Source organism: Emys orbicularis, chromosome 4 (genome assembly GCF_028017835.1).
Source record: "Emys orbicularis isolate rEmyOrb1 chromosome 4, rEmyOrb1.hap1, whole genome shotgun sequence".
Classification (NCBI taxonomy): domain Eukaryota; kingdom Metazoa; phylum Chordata; order Testudines; family Emydidae; genus Emys; species Emys orbicularis.
In genome coordinates, this window is record NC_088686.1 from 146,951,946 (window position 1) to 146,970,956 (window position 19,011).

Consider the following 19,011-nt stretch of genomic DNA (forward strand, 5'->3'; position numbering starts at 1 on the left):
GACTCCGCGGTACTCCTCTCGCCGAGCTGGAGTACCGCAGTCGATGGCGAGCGCTTCCGGGATCGATTTATCGCGTCCAGACCAGACGCGATAAATCGAACCTGGAAGTTCGATTGCCAGCTGTCGAACTACCGCGGTAGTGTAGACCTGGCCTTAGAGTCAATTCTTCCTCCACAGAACATTGTCACGCTGGGCAGATTTCACTATGGTTGAAAAGTGAGCACAAGGCCCATGCACCACTTACAGTCTATTCTGTGGGCTCCCGATGGATTCGAGCTGCGCCCAAGTGCCCTGAATTTCACCCTATAATTTGAGTTGTGAAGTGATTCGTTGATCCCATTTCACTCCATACAATTTGTTTACCCTCCGGTTTACCACAAGCTCCCTTTCATTCCTTTCAAAGACATAATAAGGAGAAAAATGATTCTATCAAAAATATCTGATTTATTTTTCCTGTCGTGTATTTTACTTGGGAGACTTCTCTGCGAGCATGTGTGTGTGTTTGATTTTTCTGCTCAGAGAGAAAAATCATCACTACTATATTTTAAAATGCCTCTAAGTATGACCTAGTTCCCTTTCCCCCTATACACACACATACACGTGCCTAACCAGAGAGGGGTTTGCAATTGAAGTGTTCTGTTCAGCTAGGGTGCAACTGACCACAGCGCAGGGGGTCCACAGATGCCCACGTTGCCATTTACACGTGTTAAGGATTTAAGGGGTGCCTGGAGCCTCTTTTTGTAGGCTCCTGTGCAGGTCCAAATTGCACCCTTATTGCCTATTTGCTTTGAACTCCCGCAGTAACCCTGGAGTCTGTGCTGATTTGACTGACAGAAAAGCTGTTCATTATGAACTGGACTCTGCAAAGTCCTTGGAAGATCACCTGTGTTTTTCACATACCGATTTCCATATAGGTCACATAGCTGTGGTTACCATTCTGCTCTCAGAGCGGGAAATTCACCCCGGGCAGAGTGCCTGTGCACTCCTACTTCACCTCCCCAGTGTTTACATCAGGCTTCCCCCAGGGTTTAAGCTCCCATTAAGAGCCAGGTGCTGCTCCTTTTGAAATCAGAGGGTTTTGTACTTGGCTTTAATGGAGTCAGGTTTTGACCCTAAGACTTAAGTGGCGTGATGACCTTGTGGGGCCCCTTGCACGGAGATGAATTTCCACAGTGGTCACTCAGCAATGCGCCTTCTGAAAGTATTATGTGATCCTGCTCTCGCCTTCCTGGAACACATTCTTCACTTCTCTCCCTACATAGGAGCAGCAATATTCAGAGGCACCCAGCTGGCAATAGCCCAGGTGGCACCATTCGGGAAGTCCCTGGCATCATTTGAGTCTAGAGCAATGAGTCAGCTCGGCAGCTCGCTCTCTTTAAAGTCTGATCCCTCCCTTTTACAGAGGCAGCAGTGGTTGCATCTGCTCCCTAGGCAGCGCTCTCCCAACGCCCAGCGCTCTTGTCACTGCTGGTCTGTGTTGGCCTCACAATTCACTGCGTACACAATTGGTTTGACATGTTTAGAGGAGTTCCTGATTCCCCTGCTAGGGTGATATTCTAACATAGGATGCTCTTATCACAGTGGCAGTAGCACAGCTCGCCAATTTCCCCACCCCCATCCCAATTTTTTAATAATGTTAGACAATAAAATAAAAGAGTTTTGAAAATTTTCTATTCAGCCGCCCCTTCCGTCTGCTCCGAGCCCTGCGGGTCCTTCCCATCATTCTGGATCATCCGGACAATGTGCGTCAGGTCCAAGCTCCGGGTGAGGATTTCAAGGAGCATCTCGTCCTTCTGTACTCCCTCCATGAACTCCTCCAAGGAGAGCTCGCCTGTTTGCAGGAACACATGCAAAGAGGGTTCTGTTAAATCCTGCCCTCATCTACGCTGACTTCAATGGGCCTTGAATCAGGCCCAGAGGAATTATGTAGCTACAACATAAGAAACGGCCTAACCAAGGCTCTCGGTCCCCTGCCAAATAAAATTAAACTACTTCCACAACCTCAAACGCCTCTCCACAGCTCCAATCGCTCTCAAAACCCACCTCCTCCCCAGCCCCTGCCAACAGAAGCAGCTTGCAGTCTTCCCTAAAGGACAGTAGACCACAGGGCCATTTCTGATCAGCAGTGGGGAAGCCTGTCTGAGAGCTGCAGGCCTCTCACAGATCAACGGCCAGCCCCCTCTCCTTTAGAAAGAGGGGTGTCCAGCTTGAGTTCCTCTGATCGCACCTGTATCAGTATGTCATGAGGAGAGGGGCAAAGTCCTACACCATTAAGGCCTTATCGATCAAAACTAGCATTTGAAATACAATCTGGAACCAACTGGATTTATTTACTGAAGGAGAGAGAGAAAAAAAAGGAGCCTATCTCCCTGCCCGGACCGTTCTCTAAAAGTTTCCAGTATCATTTTAAATCTCCCCAGTCAAAGGGTTTCTACCAGTCCTGTTAGGAGACTCTTCCCCAGCGGAGTGCATAACACACTCCAGAAGTTTATCTTGACATTTCAGCTAAATTTTCCTCTTTCTTAATCTCATCCTCTGCTTAATCCCCCTAGTGGATTCTGGGCCCTTGGGAATATGGACATCTAAATTCAAACACTAAGACAAGAGCTTGAAATGTTGATGTTACACCCCCATGCTTATTTTGGAACTGTTTAAATAGGGCTTCTGATTTTAGGTTTTGAATTTTAGGTTTTACTGTTGTTTGAAACAGTGCTACATTAAAGCGCACAGAGGAACAAACACACTAAACACTAAACCAGGGGGTTCTATAACAAGGATACAAATCTTAAAATAACATGTAAGTCATTTTTATACATATTATAAAAAATTAAGTAGATCGTGTTTAGACAAGAAATTTGGGAAGTACCTGAAAAAATCTTCTCAGAGCCCTGAACCCCCCCCCCCCCGATTTTTGGACATCTACACAGAACTCAAAAATTGCTAACAGTAAACCCTGAACAATAAAATTAATAACCCCCACAAAACAGAAGCCCTGTACATAAAGCCAGATTCATGAGGCAGAATTTGGGGTCTGTTTAAGCTCTAGGGATTGGTAGAAGCGGAGAACATTTTGACACAGTCCCACATGACATTCTGATAAGTCAGCTGGGGAAATGGGAGGTTGGTGGAACTACCATTAAGTGGATATGAAATTGGTTAAACAACCGCAAACAACGAGTAACTATTAATGGAATGATGTTAGATTGGAAGGAGATCTCAAGGCGGGTTCCACGGGGATCTGTTCTGGGGCTGATGTTGTTTAACATCTTTATTAATGACCTGGATGTAGGAATGGAGAGCATCCTGCTCAAATCTGCAGATGACACAAAGCTGGGGGGGAGCTGCAAACACTTTGGAGGATAGAGCTAAAATTCAAAGGGATCTTAATAAATTGGAGAACTGGACTATAGACAACAAAATGAAATTCAGCAAAGACAAATGTAAGGTGCTACACTTAGGGGCAAAAAACCAAATGCACAAATACAGAATGGGGGATAACTGGATTGGCACCAGCACAGCTGAGAAGGATCTGGGAGCTGTGGTGGATCACAACCTCAACATGAGTCAACAGTGCAATGTTGTTGCAAAATAAGAAAATTCAATTTTAGGTTGCATTAACAGAGGCCTAGCATGCAAGTCACAAGAGATGATAACACTGCTCTATTAGCTGATGGTTAGACCTCATGTGGAGTATTGTGTCCAGTTTTGGTCACCAATGTATAGAACGGATGTAGAGAAACTGGAAAGGAACCAGAGGTGAGTGACAAAGATGATCAAAGGGATGGAATACAAGCCATATGAGCAAAGGCGGAAGGAAATGGTATATGTTTAGTTTGGAAAAGAGGAGATTAAGGGGGGGGGACATGATAGCAGTCTTCAAATACTTGAAAGGCTGTCATAAAAAAGATGACGAAAAGTTGTTCTCTCTTGCCACAGAGGGCAGGACAAGAGACAATGGGTTCAAGCTACAGCAGAGCAGATTTAGATTAAATCTCAGGGAAAACTTCCTAACTGTAAGAACAGTAGGACAATAGAACAGATGCCTAGGGAGGTCATGGAAGCTCCTTCACTGAAAGTTTCCAAAAGGAGGCTGGAGCCATCTGTCTTAGATGGTTTAGACACAACAAATCCTGCGTCTTGGGAGGGGGTTAGACTAGATGACCCTTGCAGTCCCTTCTAACCTTATGATTCTATGATTAAGAGTGGGAAATGTGTAAGCACTTAGAGTTCAGCCAAGGAGTGAACAGGAGAGGACGAAATGGACAGGTTAGACGGTACCTGTTTCTTCTTAGTTTGCTGAGACCTTGAACAAAATTTAAAAGGATTGGGGGCTAGATTTCCCCTTGCACCCTAAAGCTTTTTGGCCAGATCTTCAGATCCTCAGCTGATGTAAATGGCCATAGCTTTACTGATGTCAATGGAGCAACAGTCATATACACCAGCTGAAGATCTGGCCTTTCATATGCTTTCAGATCCATTTTTGACAGCTCTGTTTCTGGGCACTCCAGGAGTTTGCAGTAACTTGCCAGGAAGAAGTAGGGTTAGCGGGTTCAAGTTAGAGCAGTGCTCTCTCAGGCATATAAAGTTCCTTACCATCTCCGTTGATATCGATTTTATCAAACACCATGTCTGTGAATTCCTCAGCAGTCATTTTTTCGTTACATCGGTTAATGGCTCGAATAGCCTGGAGGCAAAGAAGGACACAGAGAACATTTAATGAGCATGTTGTGTAGATTTATGAATCTGTGGGCAGTGAGTAGCAAAAGGGTGTAGCATAAATTACCAAATTTTCATGCAATGGGTTGGGTTCTCAAAGGGATAACAAGTACATTTAAAAAAAAAAAAGATTCAAAACAATTTAAAATACATTAAATGCATTAAAAGCTTAAGTAGTTACGGCGGCACATTGGGATAATTCATAAACCTTTGACCTCTGGAAATCTTGATTCAAATCCTTAGGTTCAATTAAAGTGCTAGTCTCAACCTAGTCTTAAATGGATGTATTTAAACAGCCCAGACTGGAGCAGAAGGGAGTGCTGCAGGTGAGAACTGGGAGATGTGTGGAGGCCGAGGGTTGAGGACGTGGACTGCAAGGGAATTCCAGTCCATCAGCACAGCAGTGGGGGAGAGCAACTGGCACAATGCATGCCCACACCAGGCTTGGCACCAGCCACTGCTGTAATTCCCAATTTGCGCCTAACTGAGCCTGGAGGTCCTTCAGCCCAGTATTGTGAGTGGACTAAAGATTTGTCCAATGCTTGCAAATTTGCCAGTTGACTGAGCACAATTATCTCTCTGGCTTGGAATGTTCTTCCTTTGGGAATGCGTTCTTGTGGCCGTTCTCTCTCTGTACATTTGTCTAGCGGCTGATATCCAAGGTGCTATGGCAACACAGTTACTGGCTGAAGAAAAGAGAGGCAGAGCAGCAATAGCTCACCTTGATGATATTCAATAATTCTCCTCTGTCGATGCAGCCATTCCCATCCACATCATAGAGCTTGAAATACCATCTCAGCTTCTGTTCCACTTTTCCTTTCAAGACCAGGCTCAGAGCTGCCACGTATTCCATAAAATCAATGTAGCCATCCTAAAAAGCACAAGAACAGGGCTACATCAGAGGTGAGCATGAGTCAGATAGTTGGCTTTAAAGGTTCTGGCTGGTATCTTTTGGAACAGCTGACTGCATTTCTGTAATAAAACTGGGATAATATTACTTACCTTTCGCTAACTACTGGGCCAGATCCTAAACTGGTGTAAATTGGCTGTAGTTCCTGTGAAGTCAATAAATGATGCTAATTTATACCTACTGAGGATCTGGTCCAATAAGTGTAAAAGCACTTTGAAATTGCTGGTACTTATCTGGCCCCCATCACCGTACTATCTGAGCACCTCACGATCTTTCATATATTTATCCTCATAACCCCTCTGTGAGGTCTGGTGGTGCGATTATCCCCATTCTACAGATGGGGAACTGAGCACTGACAGACTAATGACTTACTCAAGTCTGGGGTGGCGCAGAGAATTGAACTCAGGTCTCTAAGGGCTGAGAAGAAGATCGTAACCATTAGACGATCCTTCCCATTTAACCAAATCATTTGGTGAAAAAAACCTAAATACGTTCAGATGAATTATTACTTTATTAATAAATACTACTAATAAATATTATTATACAACAAACTGTAGTGATGTCTCTCCAATAGCAGTGATGGGAATTGGGAAACCCAGTTGTGTGTCGTTTGGGAAAACATTTCTTTCCTTAATTTAAACATTTATTTTTCAACTTTAATTAAGTTCATGTATTTTTAACTATTGCAAATGGAAGCCCAGGCTGTTCAAACAATCAAGAGTCATGCTGGTAATTCATTCTTGCCTGGTACCCAGGGAGACACAACAAAACAAAAGCCAAACTCAAGTTTTGCTGGAGCAAATGGAACCTGAACCTCAAAAGTGCAGGGTACTATTTTTGATAGAGAAGCCCTAATTTGGGAGGGGTTTAAAAAAAAAAGTCAGGCAGCATGAGCTCTCCATTCCTTACTTCAAAGATTTCCTCTGCATTTCAGCAAAACAAGGGCTCTCTGGGGGACATTCACCCCCGTGCCAGGGCCACCACAGGGAATCAGCAACACAGAGTCCCTAGACTCTGTTTGTTTGTCAGAGGGTGGAGATGGATGGCAGGAGAGAGATCACTTGATCATTACCTGGTAGGTTCACTCCCTCTGGGGCACCTGGCATTGGCCACTGTCGGTAGACAGGATACTGGGCTAGATGGACCTGGCATTGGCCACTGTCGGTAGACAGGATACTGGGCTAGATGGACCTTGGTCTGACCCAGTACGGCTGTTCTTATGTAACACTTAAGTTCCACTCAAAGACCTATTTCGCAGGCTTAATTGGTGCATATGCCTTGTGCCTGTCCCCCTGCACAGGGGTGAATTGCATCTGCTCCAGATAAGGTTTTCTGTGTCCTGCTGCATTTTCCAAATTTGAATAAATATGCAAACCAAAGAGACATAAGGACCTAGAGTTCAACTGCTCTATGTGAAACTAGCAGAGACGAAGGCTTTCGCCCTCTCTCCAGTGCATTTTGAATGCAAGCAGCAGTTAGTTTTAGTTGCCCCAAACACCTCCAATCCCCAGAGTGGTAATTTTAAAATTTGCAGATGCACAATGAGTTAATAATCAACAAGATCTCAGAGTATCTGCTGGGCTTAGAGGTTAATTAAACCTAGAGAGCTATTCTGTGCTATGGGAATCTCTTTATGCAATACAATTATATCTCAGGAAGCAAAGAGGAACAGGCTTATCCAGATGAAATCTGATGGGTTACCCAACGTCATCCCATCCATGTGCATATGTAATTCTTTTCACTGCTAATGGGATTTGCATGCAGATATCAAGGGGAGAAGAGAATTCACAAAAAGCATGTAGAATGGGGTCTTGCACTGTAATCTTTTCCCTCTGGAAACCTGGGTTCACACTTGGTCAGGCCACAACGGAAAAGGGGTTTTAGCCTCATTTTTCTGCTTAGTTACATTTGCCCCACACGCTACAGTTGGGTGCATTCAGCTGGAGAGGCTTAATTCAGGGGAAGTTACAGGTAGGACTGAGGTGTATTTGCCGCAGTGTTATGCAGGAGGGAGCTTGCTAGTCACCGCCCTGGCTCTAGGTATTGATCTCTGACATTCACAACTTCTTAAATTTCTGCAATGCATACTCCCAAACATATTTCAAGTGAAAAATGGCACATTGTACAAAGCGATGGTAATTCCTCGGGAAGTATGGGCCATGTACTGTCATGGAATCAGCCCACTGCTTGAGGGGCCCAGTTAAAGAACAGATCATCTGCTTTATTCCACAGTCACAAAAATCAGATTAGGTATAAATAGCTGCTGAGCCAATTACCACCCTGGATTTCCTGTGCATTGATTCATTAGTCAGGTGTACATTCAGACATGAGATCCCTTAGAACACCAATGTAAATACTGGCATACTGACTTTTGGTAATATTTTCAAGTCCTTTAAGCAATTTAAGAACCTAAATCACATTGATTCTCAATGGGAATAAAGATCCTAAATCGAGCCTTTTTTTGGGTGCGCAAATTTTGGCCTTAATTTTTAATTTAGCAGGGACTGGGGGGTTGTTTCAAAACCATGAGTGCTACTGAATGTCTGTACTGAGCCATCTTGATTATCACTTCAAAAGTTTTTTTTCTCTTACTTAATTGGCCTCTCAGAGTTGGTAAGACAACTCCCACCTGTTCATGCTCTCTGTATGTGTGTGTATATATATCTCCTCAATATATGTTTCACTCTATATGCATCCGAAGAAGTGGGTTGTAGCCCACGAAAGCTTATGCTCTAATAAATTTGTTAGTCTCTAAGGTGCCACAAATACTCCTGTTCTTTTTGCGGATACAGACTAACACGGCTGCTACTCTGAAAAAAGGAAGTCAAGTGTCTCATTCTCAGTTTGTCTTTTTCTAAACAAACCACATTCCTGTTGGGCAGGACTTTTTTTTTAGCTGGCACCAGCTTTAATTTCATTGCGCCAGCAGCTTGGTAGGTACTTTGCAGAGAGATATGAAAACAAGGGCCAAATTCTGTTCTCGTTTACACCAGTGTAAATCTGGAGTAATTCCATTCACGCCAATAGATTTCTACTGATTTAACTGGCAGCAGAATTCTCCTAAGGTCAATGCCTTTGATATTTTACAGATACATACTAGTGGGCTTAGTGCTAACGATGCTGAATCATCCCCACTCAAGTCAGACAATAACTCGTTAGTGGGACTGCTCATGGCAGCAAGCACTACACCTGGTATGAAGTTTTTACTGGACTGGGGCTTAACATTTTGTTAATGTGGCCAGATTCCCAAAGTTTCTTGCAGCAGCTGTGATCATTTGGGTTTGGGTACAAATAATATTGCAGAGAAGAATGGCATGAGGAGCTGCCGGGGTCAAAGGGCTCCAGAGGACTGTGGGCAGGTACTGAATGGCAGTCATGCTCCTGTAAGGTGCAAGGAGGCTCCAAAGATGCTTCTTCCCACCTTGGAGTTCAACACACTTTTCAACAGACAGCTCTGCAGGGGTCCCATTCTATGCAGCCTGGAGAGTAATCTCCTGTATTTCACCTACTGAGAGCTTTCTGTGTGGGTGAAATTCATTCCTGACCAGACGGCCTGCACAAGGCTTAGGTGACACTTAAATCTCAAGTATCAGAGGGGTAGCCATGTTAGTCTGAATCTGTAAAAAGCAACAGAGGGTCCTGTAAAAAGAACAGGAGTACTTGTGGCACCTTAGAGACTAACAAATTTATTAGAGCATAAGCTTTCGTGGGCTACAACCCACTTCTTCGGATGCATATCTTGCATCTGAAGAAGTGAGGTTCTTACCCACGAAAGCTTATGCTCCCAATACTTCTGTTAGTCTTAAAGGTACCACAGGACCCTCTGTTGCTTAAATCTCAGTTAACCCCGAGGTCAAGGATTTCAGCAGAGGGCAGAACTCACGTCTTCTGCACTGGGTTGAATTTTAGACACAAACTATTGGGATGAAATGAAACCTCAGACAAGGGGTGATGGATGTTATGAATGGCAGTTTGTGAGACAGACAAGGTCGGTGAGGTAATATCTTTTATTGGACCAACTTCTGCTGATGAGAGAGACAAGCTTTTGAACTTACACAGAGCTCATCTTCAGGTCTGATAGATAAACAGAAAGCCAACTATTGATAGGGCCATGCCATTACGCAGTCAATTAGACCCAAATAAACCCTCTTAAATAAATAAAGCTACCTTACGCACAGCTTTCTTATCCTGAAAAGGGAGAAGAACCCCCAGGGCCTCCACCACGGCCAATCCGTTCTATATGGAAGGTGAATAGATACTGTGGTGATGGGCATCAGTAAACACCTTTAAAACAGGCAAATCCAGAATCACTCTATTGATGTCACTTCCGGATTTATATTGGTGTAACAGAGACTAGTTAGTTATGCCTAGATAGCAATTCTTTTCCTTTCCTTTCCTGCTGAAAGCTCCTTACAAGTTGATGGGCCTGATTCACTCCTGCTTTACTCATAGTATTATGTGGGTGTAACTCCTCTGAAGCCAATGAACTTGTGTCAGCATAACACTGGCCATGCAGTAATGACTCAGGGCCTGCATATCGAGGGATCTTTCAGCCATCACTGGGATGCAGATATGGCAGCCAAGGAAGTGATTCTGGATAATAACAAATGTTCTCCAAATACGGCCTGACTTGAATGGGCTTTGGATCAGGCCCATAAAGGACACCGTTAAAAAATAATCTTAAAGATCAGGTCTTTCTCCCTTTGAAGTCAGTGGACATTTAGGAACTGATTTCAATGGGAGCAAGATTGGTTCCTACTACAAAGCACAGCATCCATTAGTAGCAATTGCTCTACCTGAAGCCTCAATGAGTCATTTGGTGCTTTTGTTCTTAACAGCACCTTGTGACAATCATGAACGAATTTAGCAGGAGCAAGTAATTAGACATTTTAAAAAGCTGTAAAAAGAGAAGCCCAGCACAAGAAAAACACAGCTATATAATAAAACAAATCCAACGATAATAAACATAGAAATCAACCATAAATACACTTCATCTTTGCCCTAAGCCATGGAACATGCCATACTGAGTGGATGTGGACCTTACTGTTGCTCAGTCAAATGAATGTGGCACTTTTGACTCAATTTCTTTTTACTGCCGTGACATTAGACAGTGTGGGATTAAAAGGTAGTTTATTTTACAGGGATTAGAAACCATCAGATAAAATAATTCTTTTAAAGTTGTATTAAAGAGAAATACCAACAACTCAAATAATTTAAAACTAAAAACAACAGAATATTTGTTTTGGAAAGATTCCCTTTTCTTTTACCTGCATTCATATAACAGACTCATTCGGGACATTCATGTCAAATACTTTCACATAAAAATATTTATATGAACTTGATTCTCCACCATCTTGCAAATTGTGCAGACATGTAGACCTGTGCAATATGAGTGCAAAGTAGGTGTAAAATGCTACCAAAACTGGTTTTGGAGAGTGGAGAATTTGGATTTGATAGTGTTTTACACCCACTTGGCCCTTTACATGGGTGTAAAGGACTACATAACATGTAAGGCAATGGAAAGACAGGCCATATTTATATATTATTTTTATTTGTATTATCAGAGTACCTATGGAACCCCAGTCATATATATATATATATGACTAGGGTTCCATAGGTACTCTGATAATACAAATATATATATACATACACACAAACAAACACATACACACAGATACATATATATTAAATAGAGATGGTAATATTTACCTTATTAAAGTCAAATGTCTCAAACATTTGCTCAATGTATTTGTTTGATGCTGGACTCAGATTTTTCAAACCAAAAAACTGCTTGAACTCATGCAGGGTGAGCTGACCCGAGGGACACTCCGTCATGAACTTCTTGTACCATTGGTGGCACTCGGTGGCACTCAGTTCTTCCACGGATTTCCCATCCATGTTCCCCATTTCCACACAAAGAGATGGTCACGTTTTTCAGGAACAATGGAAATTTTGTAGACTTCTCCTTCTCGGTTGTTGGGGGTTTGGTTGGCTTTTTTTTTTTTATTTTCAATTCTACTTTTTGCCTTTAAGTTTCAAAATCAGTTGATGTCACAGGAGTTACACTAATTAGAGAACCCAAACACCCAAGCACAAGATTTTTCTAGTTCACTGTCATGGGTCACAGAGCTGCAAAAAGGCACCCCTCCAGAGAGAGTTTCACACTTCCTAAAGTGAATTTAAACTCGCAAAACCCTCTTCAAACAAGGACCTGACATTTAAGTATGCAGCAAATCCTAATCCAGCCAATGAGGAACAGCCGGTGATGGGATCCCAACTGGGGCATCCAGAGTTCAGGGTTAAAATAGAAGGGAGGTAAAATGGGAGACTCTTGCAGATTACAGGTAAGATTATGATGGCAGGATTTGCTCCAAGCATAATCTCCTAAACCACTTCATTTCTGATTTTGTGTCTGACCATGTGAGTGATGACTCTGATACTAACATCAGAACAAAAGAAAAGAGAGTAAAGTACTCCGAAGGCCCTTTGTTAGTCTGTCCTTTCACTTCTCCCCTAGAACTCACTATAGCCAGAGGGCTTCCAAAAGTGACCAGCAACCGGAGAATGAAAAATCAGGCTGGGGAGAAGAACACTTCAGCTCCCGTCACATGTGTTTTGTTGGGTTGATTTTGATGGCCTAGGACAACACCAAGGAAAGAGAATCATCCTAAGCACTAACCAGCAGCCCTGCTAGCAGAGATTGGGTCCAGGGGACAAATCTCCAGTTAATAAATTGTCATAGCTCCACTGATTTCAATGGCACTTTACACCAGCTAAGGATCTGCCGCCAATTGTTATGTGCCTCAGTGATATGTGAAAAGGTCTTAGTGTGAATGAGAATTGGGCCCAATGTTGTTTTCATATCTCAGGTGCAGCAAACAGAGAAGAATTAACAAAAAATTGATCCTATTATAATAGGCCAAATCCTCAGCTAGGGTATAAAATGAATAGAGCTACCTGGATTTACACCAGGTGAGGATCTAGTCCATAGTATTCATAAATATTTTTCTCTTCTACACACCTTAAGGTAAGGAGCCCAATTTTTGCACATGGCCTGATGCTGCTTTCCCTGCATTTATGCAGTTATGAATAATAAAAGAAAGGCTTCAAATTAAAGGTGTGCAGGCTGGTTACACTTCACCAACTCTTTGTCAACTACATTTCCTAGAAGCTTGACAATGGATGGGCAGCAGAAACACCTAGCGGGGCAAACATCAGTGAAAAACCTGGCAGAATAATATAAGGCTGAACACACGTTTTTTTCCAGCGGAAATACTGTGAGGTTTGATATTCCAGCGACAGTCAGTTTAATGAGGTGCAGTGCACTCCAACAAGCCAGCACTGAGACATTCAACAGGGAAAATGGGAACACGCAGAAGCAAAACCTTTCCCAGACATCTACAAAGCGAACTGTGCCAACAATGAACTGAACATGGAGAGCTCCTCTCATCTGAGTGTGCCTCAAAGGGCTTTGCAAACATTAATTCATCAAACCTCACAGTTCCTCCTTCTGAGGCAGAGCAGTATTATTTCCTCAGTTTTTACACAAGGAGAAACTGAGCTACAGAAAGGTGATTCAATGGCAGAATCAGCCACAGAACCCAGGCGTCTGATTCTCCATCCTCTGCTTTAACCATTACACTGCACATGTTCCTGGAGCTGGGAATAGGACCGAGCAGCCCTGACCCCGCAGCCCTATGCTCTAACCACCTAATACATTGCACACCTGCCCTGTTTTCCCTCGATGGAAGCAGAAGTTCTCTCCTGACCCCGTCCCCCCACCTTCTTATCTAGGCTATTTATGGCACCAATTGTTCCTGGCCCTTATGTGGGTTAACATGAGGAAGGAGAGCACAAGAAACTTTCCTCCCGTGTGCAACCAATGTAAGGGCCTGGCACAATTGCACCCTCTGCACAACAAACCTAGAGGTGCACAATACCCCAAGGGAGCAAGGAGGGGCAGGGCCAGGGGTTTCCCTTCTGCCCCAGCCCGCGGGGAGGACCAGCCCGCCGGGAGAGTCAACAGCACCCCCTGAAGGGTGGTAGGTGACCTTCCTCTGCATGCCAATTGTGGCATTCTAGTTGCCTGCACCTCCCCTTACTCATGCTGAGGGGCCCTGGGGGGGGGGGGGCAATGTACCTCGGGAAGGAGCCGCTCTGTCAGAGGCAGTGCAGAGCACTTCCTGCTCAGTGAGTGACAGAACCGTGTGGCTTGTGCAACAGGGATTAATATCCAGGGCAAGGAAACACCTCATGCTGCCAGAGGAATCGAGGGCAACCCTCACAGATGTGCAGGATGTAAGGAGATTCCCCCAGATTTGCTGCTGATATAAGCACCAGTTAGGGTCCAATTCAGCTGTGGGTTACACCTGTGAACATCTACTTTCCAAATCCAGAGTCAATGGAATTACTCTGGGTTTGTGCCAGTGCAAAGGGGGAGCAGATTTGGCCCTTAGGGTCGTGGTGCCAGGGGGCTGCCCTCTAATCAGCAGAAGTGGTCTTGACCCCTGGCTAGACCCCTGAGGGAAGGAAGGGAGGGGGAAATTTACCTTTCCCCACTGCTGTGTCCCAGCGTGGACTCTGCCTGTAAGCTGTCTGCTCTGCATTACTCATCACGCTAGCAATCCCCAGGTCCCAATGATCAGTGGAAGGCAGAGGCTGGGACTGGGAGATACACAGACAACCTAAAAATAAACCACTAATAAAAAAGAGTGTGGGCTTGTACCTCAAGAGACACCAATGTGCTAACAGTATATGAAAATACCAATGCTTTGTAAGAGCTTCCGGTGGAGATACCCAGGACCCACAGGAAACAGCCCTCACACTCACAGTCGGCGCTAAAGGGGGAACACATGAAGCAAATGGAGGCCTCCACTCCCCTGTGAATCTTGACAGCATCTGAAATATGAGGTGCCACTGTTCTTTAGCTAAGCGTCAGTTAAGTGTACTCGGTTCTTCGATTCAGAGTCAGCAAATGCAGTGGCACCTGCTGCTAGCAGGATCAGACAGAAGAGATGGGCCTGAAATGAATCCGGTTTAAACACACCCAAACTAGGCTCTGGTGGCTCGGGCTAATCTCTAGCGCACTGAGTAGAATGAAAGCCCTGAATTATTTCAGGATAGTGCAAGGTGCCAGGTGAAATTCCCAGCTGTGCCACAGACTCCCTGTATGAGGTTAGGCAAAGCACTTGGGCCCAGATCCTCAGAGTTATTTAGATACCTAGTTTTCAATTATTTCAATGGAAGTTAGGTGCCTAAACACCTTTGAGTTTCTGGGCCCTGGGCTCGCTGGGCCTCAGTTTCCCAGCAGTAAATAGGGGGATGATGATAGTCTTCTACCTCATGGGGGTGGTCATGACATTTAGTTAATTATTACTAATTTGGGGGGAGGGATAGCTCAGTGGTTTGAGCATTGGCCTGCTAAACCCAGGGTTGTGAGTTCAATCCTTGAGAGGGCCACTTAGGGATATAAGGCAAAAATCTTTCTGGGGATTGGTCCTGCTTTGAGTAGGGGGTTGGACTAGATAACCTCCTGAGGTCCCTTCCAACCCTGATATTCTATGAATGCTTTAAACTTCTTAGCTGAAAGGTGCTTCTAAGGGGGTGGCCAGGTTCTTCCCCAACCCACTCTGGTAGCAAGAGTTAGAACCCTATGTAAAGTTGCTGAATAAGTTCTGCTAGCTATTATTGCAGGAGGGGCTTGTTAATTCTACCAAGATAGGAAGTGTGTGATGATCATCTGACCAGAAGGCACGAGGGTCTGGGGCACAGAGATTTCTGCAGGGAAACCCTAGGACCAGCCAGACTTGGGCTGAGATTTATAACATACTGTTAGTGTTTCAACTGCCAATCAAGCCAAACTCCATGAAAGGAGATACGTTTGGACAATATGACTACGCTGTTCAGAGCAGAGTGGGAAAGTCCATCAGCTCACAATGCTACAGAAGGACAAAATATTATGATGATAGTTGTACCTTTCTGCCAATGCATTCGCCAGGCTATTAAAAAAATTCCTGTATACCGTGTGCCAGCTGACATCTTTTACAATGTACTCTAAGTCAGGGCTAGTAGAGACCTCCCCAGTGCATGTTACATTTCAGTGACAATTACCAAACACAAAACAAGCTTTCTTCCTCACTGAGCACAATGTCATACCATGCCTGTAAGGCCTAGCAATGAAGGGGTTCTTATGCTTTCCAGAGTCTGACCAGGACTTTGGGAAAACAAAGAAGAGACCAGCTCCTACGGAATACAGCCCAGGTTCTACACTGAACCCAGTGCATGCTGGAGCAAGACATCTGGAGTTTAGTCTGTTGTGTGGATACCCATGCAGTACATAGATGATCAGTAAAAAGCAACAGAGAGTCCTGTGGCACCTTTAAGACTAACAGATGTATTGGAGCATAAGCTTTCGTGGGTGAATGCCCACTTCGTCGGATGCATTCACCCACGAAAGCTTATGCTCCAATACATCTGTTAATCTTAAAGGTGCCACGGGACTCTCTGTTGCTTTTTACAGATCCAGACTAACATGGCTACCCCTCTGATAGATGATCAGTAGAATTCATATTTTATGCACCTCACTGTTGAGTCTCAGTGCCTCAATAAGGGTTCCCAGCAACCCGGACACAAGAAGTCTGACTGGGTTTTCCTATATCAATACAATTACACACACTCTAGGCAACCTATTTCTCGGAGATCAGTGCATTCATCAGGTGGATGGATTCACCAAACCTAACAGCATCTTCCCCAACCCCCATATCCATTGCATTGCTATCACAGGCACCAGTTCTCATTTTAACATGCTTCATTTAATGTGCCAGCTAGTGGCTAGTTTGGGTAACTTAACCGCAATGGTAGGTTTACACTATAGCCCTGCATTCTGGAAGGAGTTGGGTAGAAGTTACGACAGCCGTTTGCTATGCTGCTGTGAACATTTAGCTCCTGCAGTATGTCCCAGGTGGTCTTCCAGAGCCATCCAAATAAGCTTTACCTTACCCCTTCAACCCACACACTGCACTAGCATATCCTGCACAAATGAGAGGCTCGGGCCAGGCATACTGTCAGTTTCGTTGCTTTGGGTTTATTGTAACCAACTGTGGTTTCGTCCCCACAATGGGTGTCCACTTGACAATGTTTGCACTCTCTACGTCCATCACCTTCCTGGTGTGATCGGTGTCCCGGCAATACCGGTACCCACAGGTTGGCTTCTGCGCAGTATAAAATGGCGCGTACGAATTAGAGTAATTCGATTTATAGAAGACAAACTTGAGTGAATCAGGCTTATGACTCCCAGGGTGTACGACGAAAGGAACAAACATAGAGGCTAAAGATTGGTCCTTACGATAGCCTATTGGAGACGACTGATCCTTGGATGTGCGTAGGGGGCAAGGAAAATCCTGTAACACTTTGGCTGTTTCTCTTCCCTTTGATCTCTTGCAGGCCTTGATGGGAGCTCCTGGTTTCAGAGCCCCATTGACCTGTGAAAAGAAAAGTCAAACAAAGAGACATTGCAATCCTTTTGTTCCTGCACAGAATTGTAGGAGTTTCATGTTCTCTCTATCATCTACCCAAACATAATGGTGCTGCGCTAGTGCGTGAGAACTGGAAAGTGAAACAGATCAGGCCCAGTAGTGAAAGTGGCCAGTCTAGTTACACTGAACAGCAAACAGTCAACAACTGGTATAAATGCTAAAAATCTGGCCATTTAAAATTCCTTAATGAGCGTTTGAGGTGTTGCTCGTAGCGGATTATTTAAAGAAAATGTATTATTTTTAACTTGACAGCATCTCTTTACAAATACTACTAATAAAGAAAAAATATACCAAGGAAATTCACATACCAAACATAAAACTAGATCCCAAGGACTTGATTCTCTGTAACCTTGCTCCTTTTGCAGTCATTTGCACCACTGCAAACTGGATATAAAGAGCTATCAAACTGTTTTCTTGTGCTCCCCATCTGTCTGTCTGTGTCTAGCTGTTGTCTCTTATCTTAGATTGCAAGCTGTTTGGGGCAGGGACTGTCTTTTTGTTCTGGGTTTGTACATAATTAAATGTTCATTGGAGTAGGGACTAGGATAAAGGTGAATGCCCCAGAGTCACTCGCACTTTCTTTGTCCAAATAACTACTCATGTATTTTATACAAAGTGGAACAACTTTAACAGAACAGATGTAGAGATCCCCACTCCAGGTACATAGCCCACTGGTTACGGCACTCACATAGGATGTGGGAGATGGGTATTCCAAGTTCCTGGTCCAGAACAGTGATTCAAAACTGGGTCTCCCAGGTCCCAGCTGACCTAACCAGTGGGCTACAGATTACAACGGGGCACCACCCCTCAGTTTAATGAATGTTGCTCTTTGCTTTTGTTAAAAATGACCAACATGAAATGCTTCATCTGAAGCCAAGGTTTTCCCGACTCTTTCAATTTGCCAGAAATTCCCCTACCTTGCACACACACACACACACAATCACTTTCACTTTGAGCAGAACCAAACCATTATTTTGATTTTTTTGGAACTGTCAGTGAAGTGAGACCATCAGTTAAATTATTTGCACAGCTCTCTCAGCAACTCCCTGATCACACTGCTGTGCCTGCTCACTGGCTTCCTGATGTCTTGCCAGGCCGTGCATTTCTGTGCTACTTGTATGACGTGTTCTTTGCAGGCCCTAGCCACGACCTTGGCACATCCATCAGTGGGTCTATTTTTATTTTGCACACAAATATGCAAAAGATGGAGAGGAAAATATGAATCAATAAATCTTATCTGTAATCAATAGAGAGCTACATGTTCCTTGTGTCTTGAGCCAACAATGACACCATACAGTTCACCATCTTATTCCAGCTGAGCATATCCCCTGTGGAAACACCACCTTCCAAATTTGCACTGACATGATCTTTTTGCAGAATGAGGTGATACCAGCCTGATCACAGAGAGCACTTCTGTTCATGTAGTTTGAGCTATCCTTAGGGTGCTAGACTAAAGGGTCAGGGCGTAATTCTTTAGCACAAAAGATTCTCAATTCTATGCCCAGTGATGGGTGGGATAGATAACTCAGTGGTTTGCACATTAGCCTGCTAAACCCAGGGTTGTGAGTTCAATCCTTGAGGGGGCCATTTAGGGATCTAGGGCAAAAATCTGTGTGGGGATTGGTCCTACTTTGAGCAGCGGGTTGGACTAGATGACCTCCTGAGGTTCCTTCCAACCCTGATATTCTATGAAACCATGGGATTCTTACAGTACATAGTGTGAACAGATTCACATATAAGTGCACCTCATCCAGGTAAAACAGAACATGCAACAATGTCTCTCTGCTGACAGAATTTAGTCTTTTGTCATCCCTCCCCCCCCCAAAGATTTTCATTCTCTCTTCACAGATC

At 44.1% G+C, this 19,011-nt stretch overlaps 1 protein-coding gene across 1 annotated transcript; it reads right to left on the bottom strand.

The window, feature by feature from the left end:
• Nucleotides 1-1,670: 1,670 nt before the first annotated feature.
• Nucleotides 1,671-11,533, bottom strand: GUCA1A (guanylate cyclase activator 1A). The gene is made up of 4 exons (XM_065403869.1): nucleotides 11,336-11,533; nucleotides 5,438-5,587; nucleotides 4,594-4,684; nucleotides 1,671-1,831 (listed from the first exon to the last, which is right to left on the bottom strand). Exons 1-4 carry the CDS (start codon nucleotides 11,531-11,533, stop codon nucleotides 1,671-1,673), a joined length of 600 nt encoding a protein of 199 aa, XP_065259941.1.
• Between the last annotated feature and the right edge of the window lie 7,478 nt (nucleotides 11,534-19,011).

What these genes read in the sequence shown, in the direction of transcription:
- GUCA1A (XM_065403869.1), bottom strand. Translation starts at nt 11,533, where the DNA reads ATGGGGAACATGGATGGGAAATCCGTGGAAGAACTGAGTGCCACCGAG. An exon ending in AATTATTGAATATCATCAAG is followed by an intron (nt 4,685 to 5,437) that starts GTGAGCTATTGC and finishes CTTTGCCTCCAG; the next exon opens with GCTATTCGAGCCATTAACCG. An exon ending in AATCGATATCAACGGAGATG is followed by an intron (nt 1,832 to 4,593) that starts GTAAGGAACTTT and finishes TCCTGCAAACAG; the next exon opens with GCGAGCTCTCCTTGGAGGAG.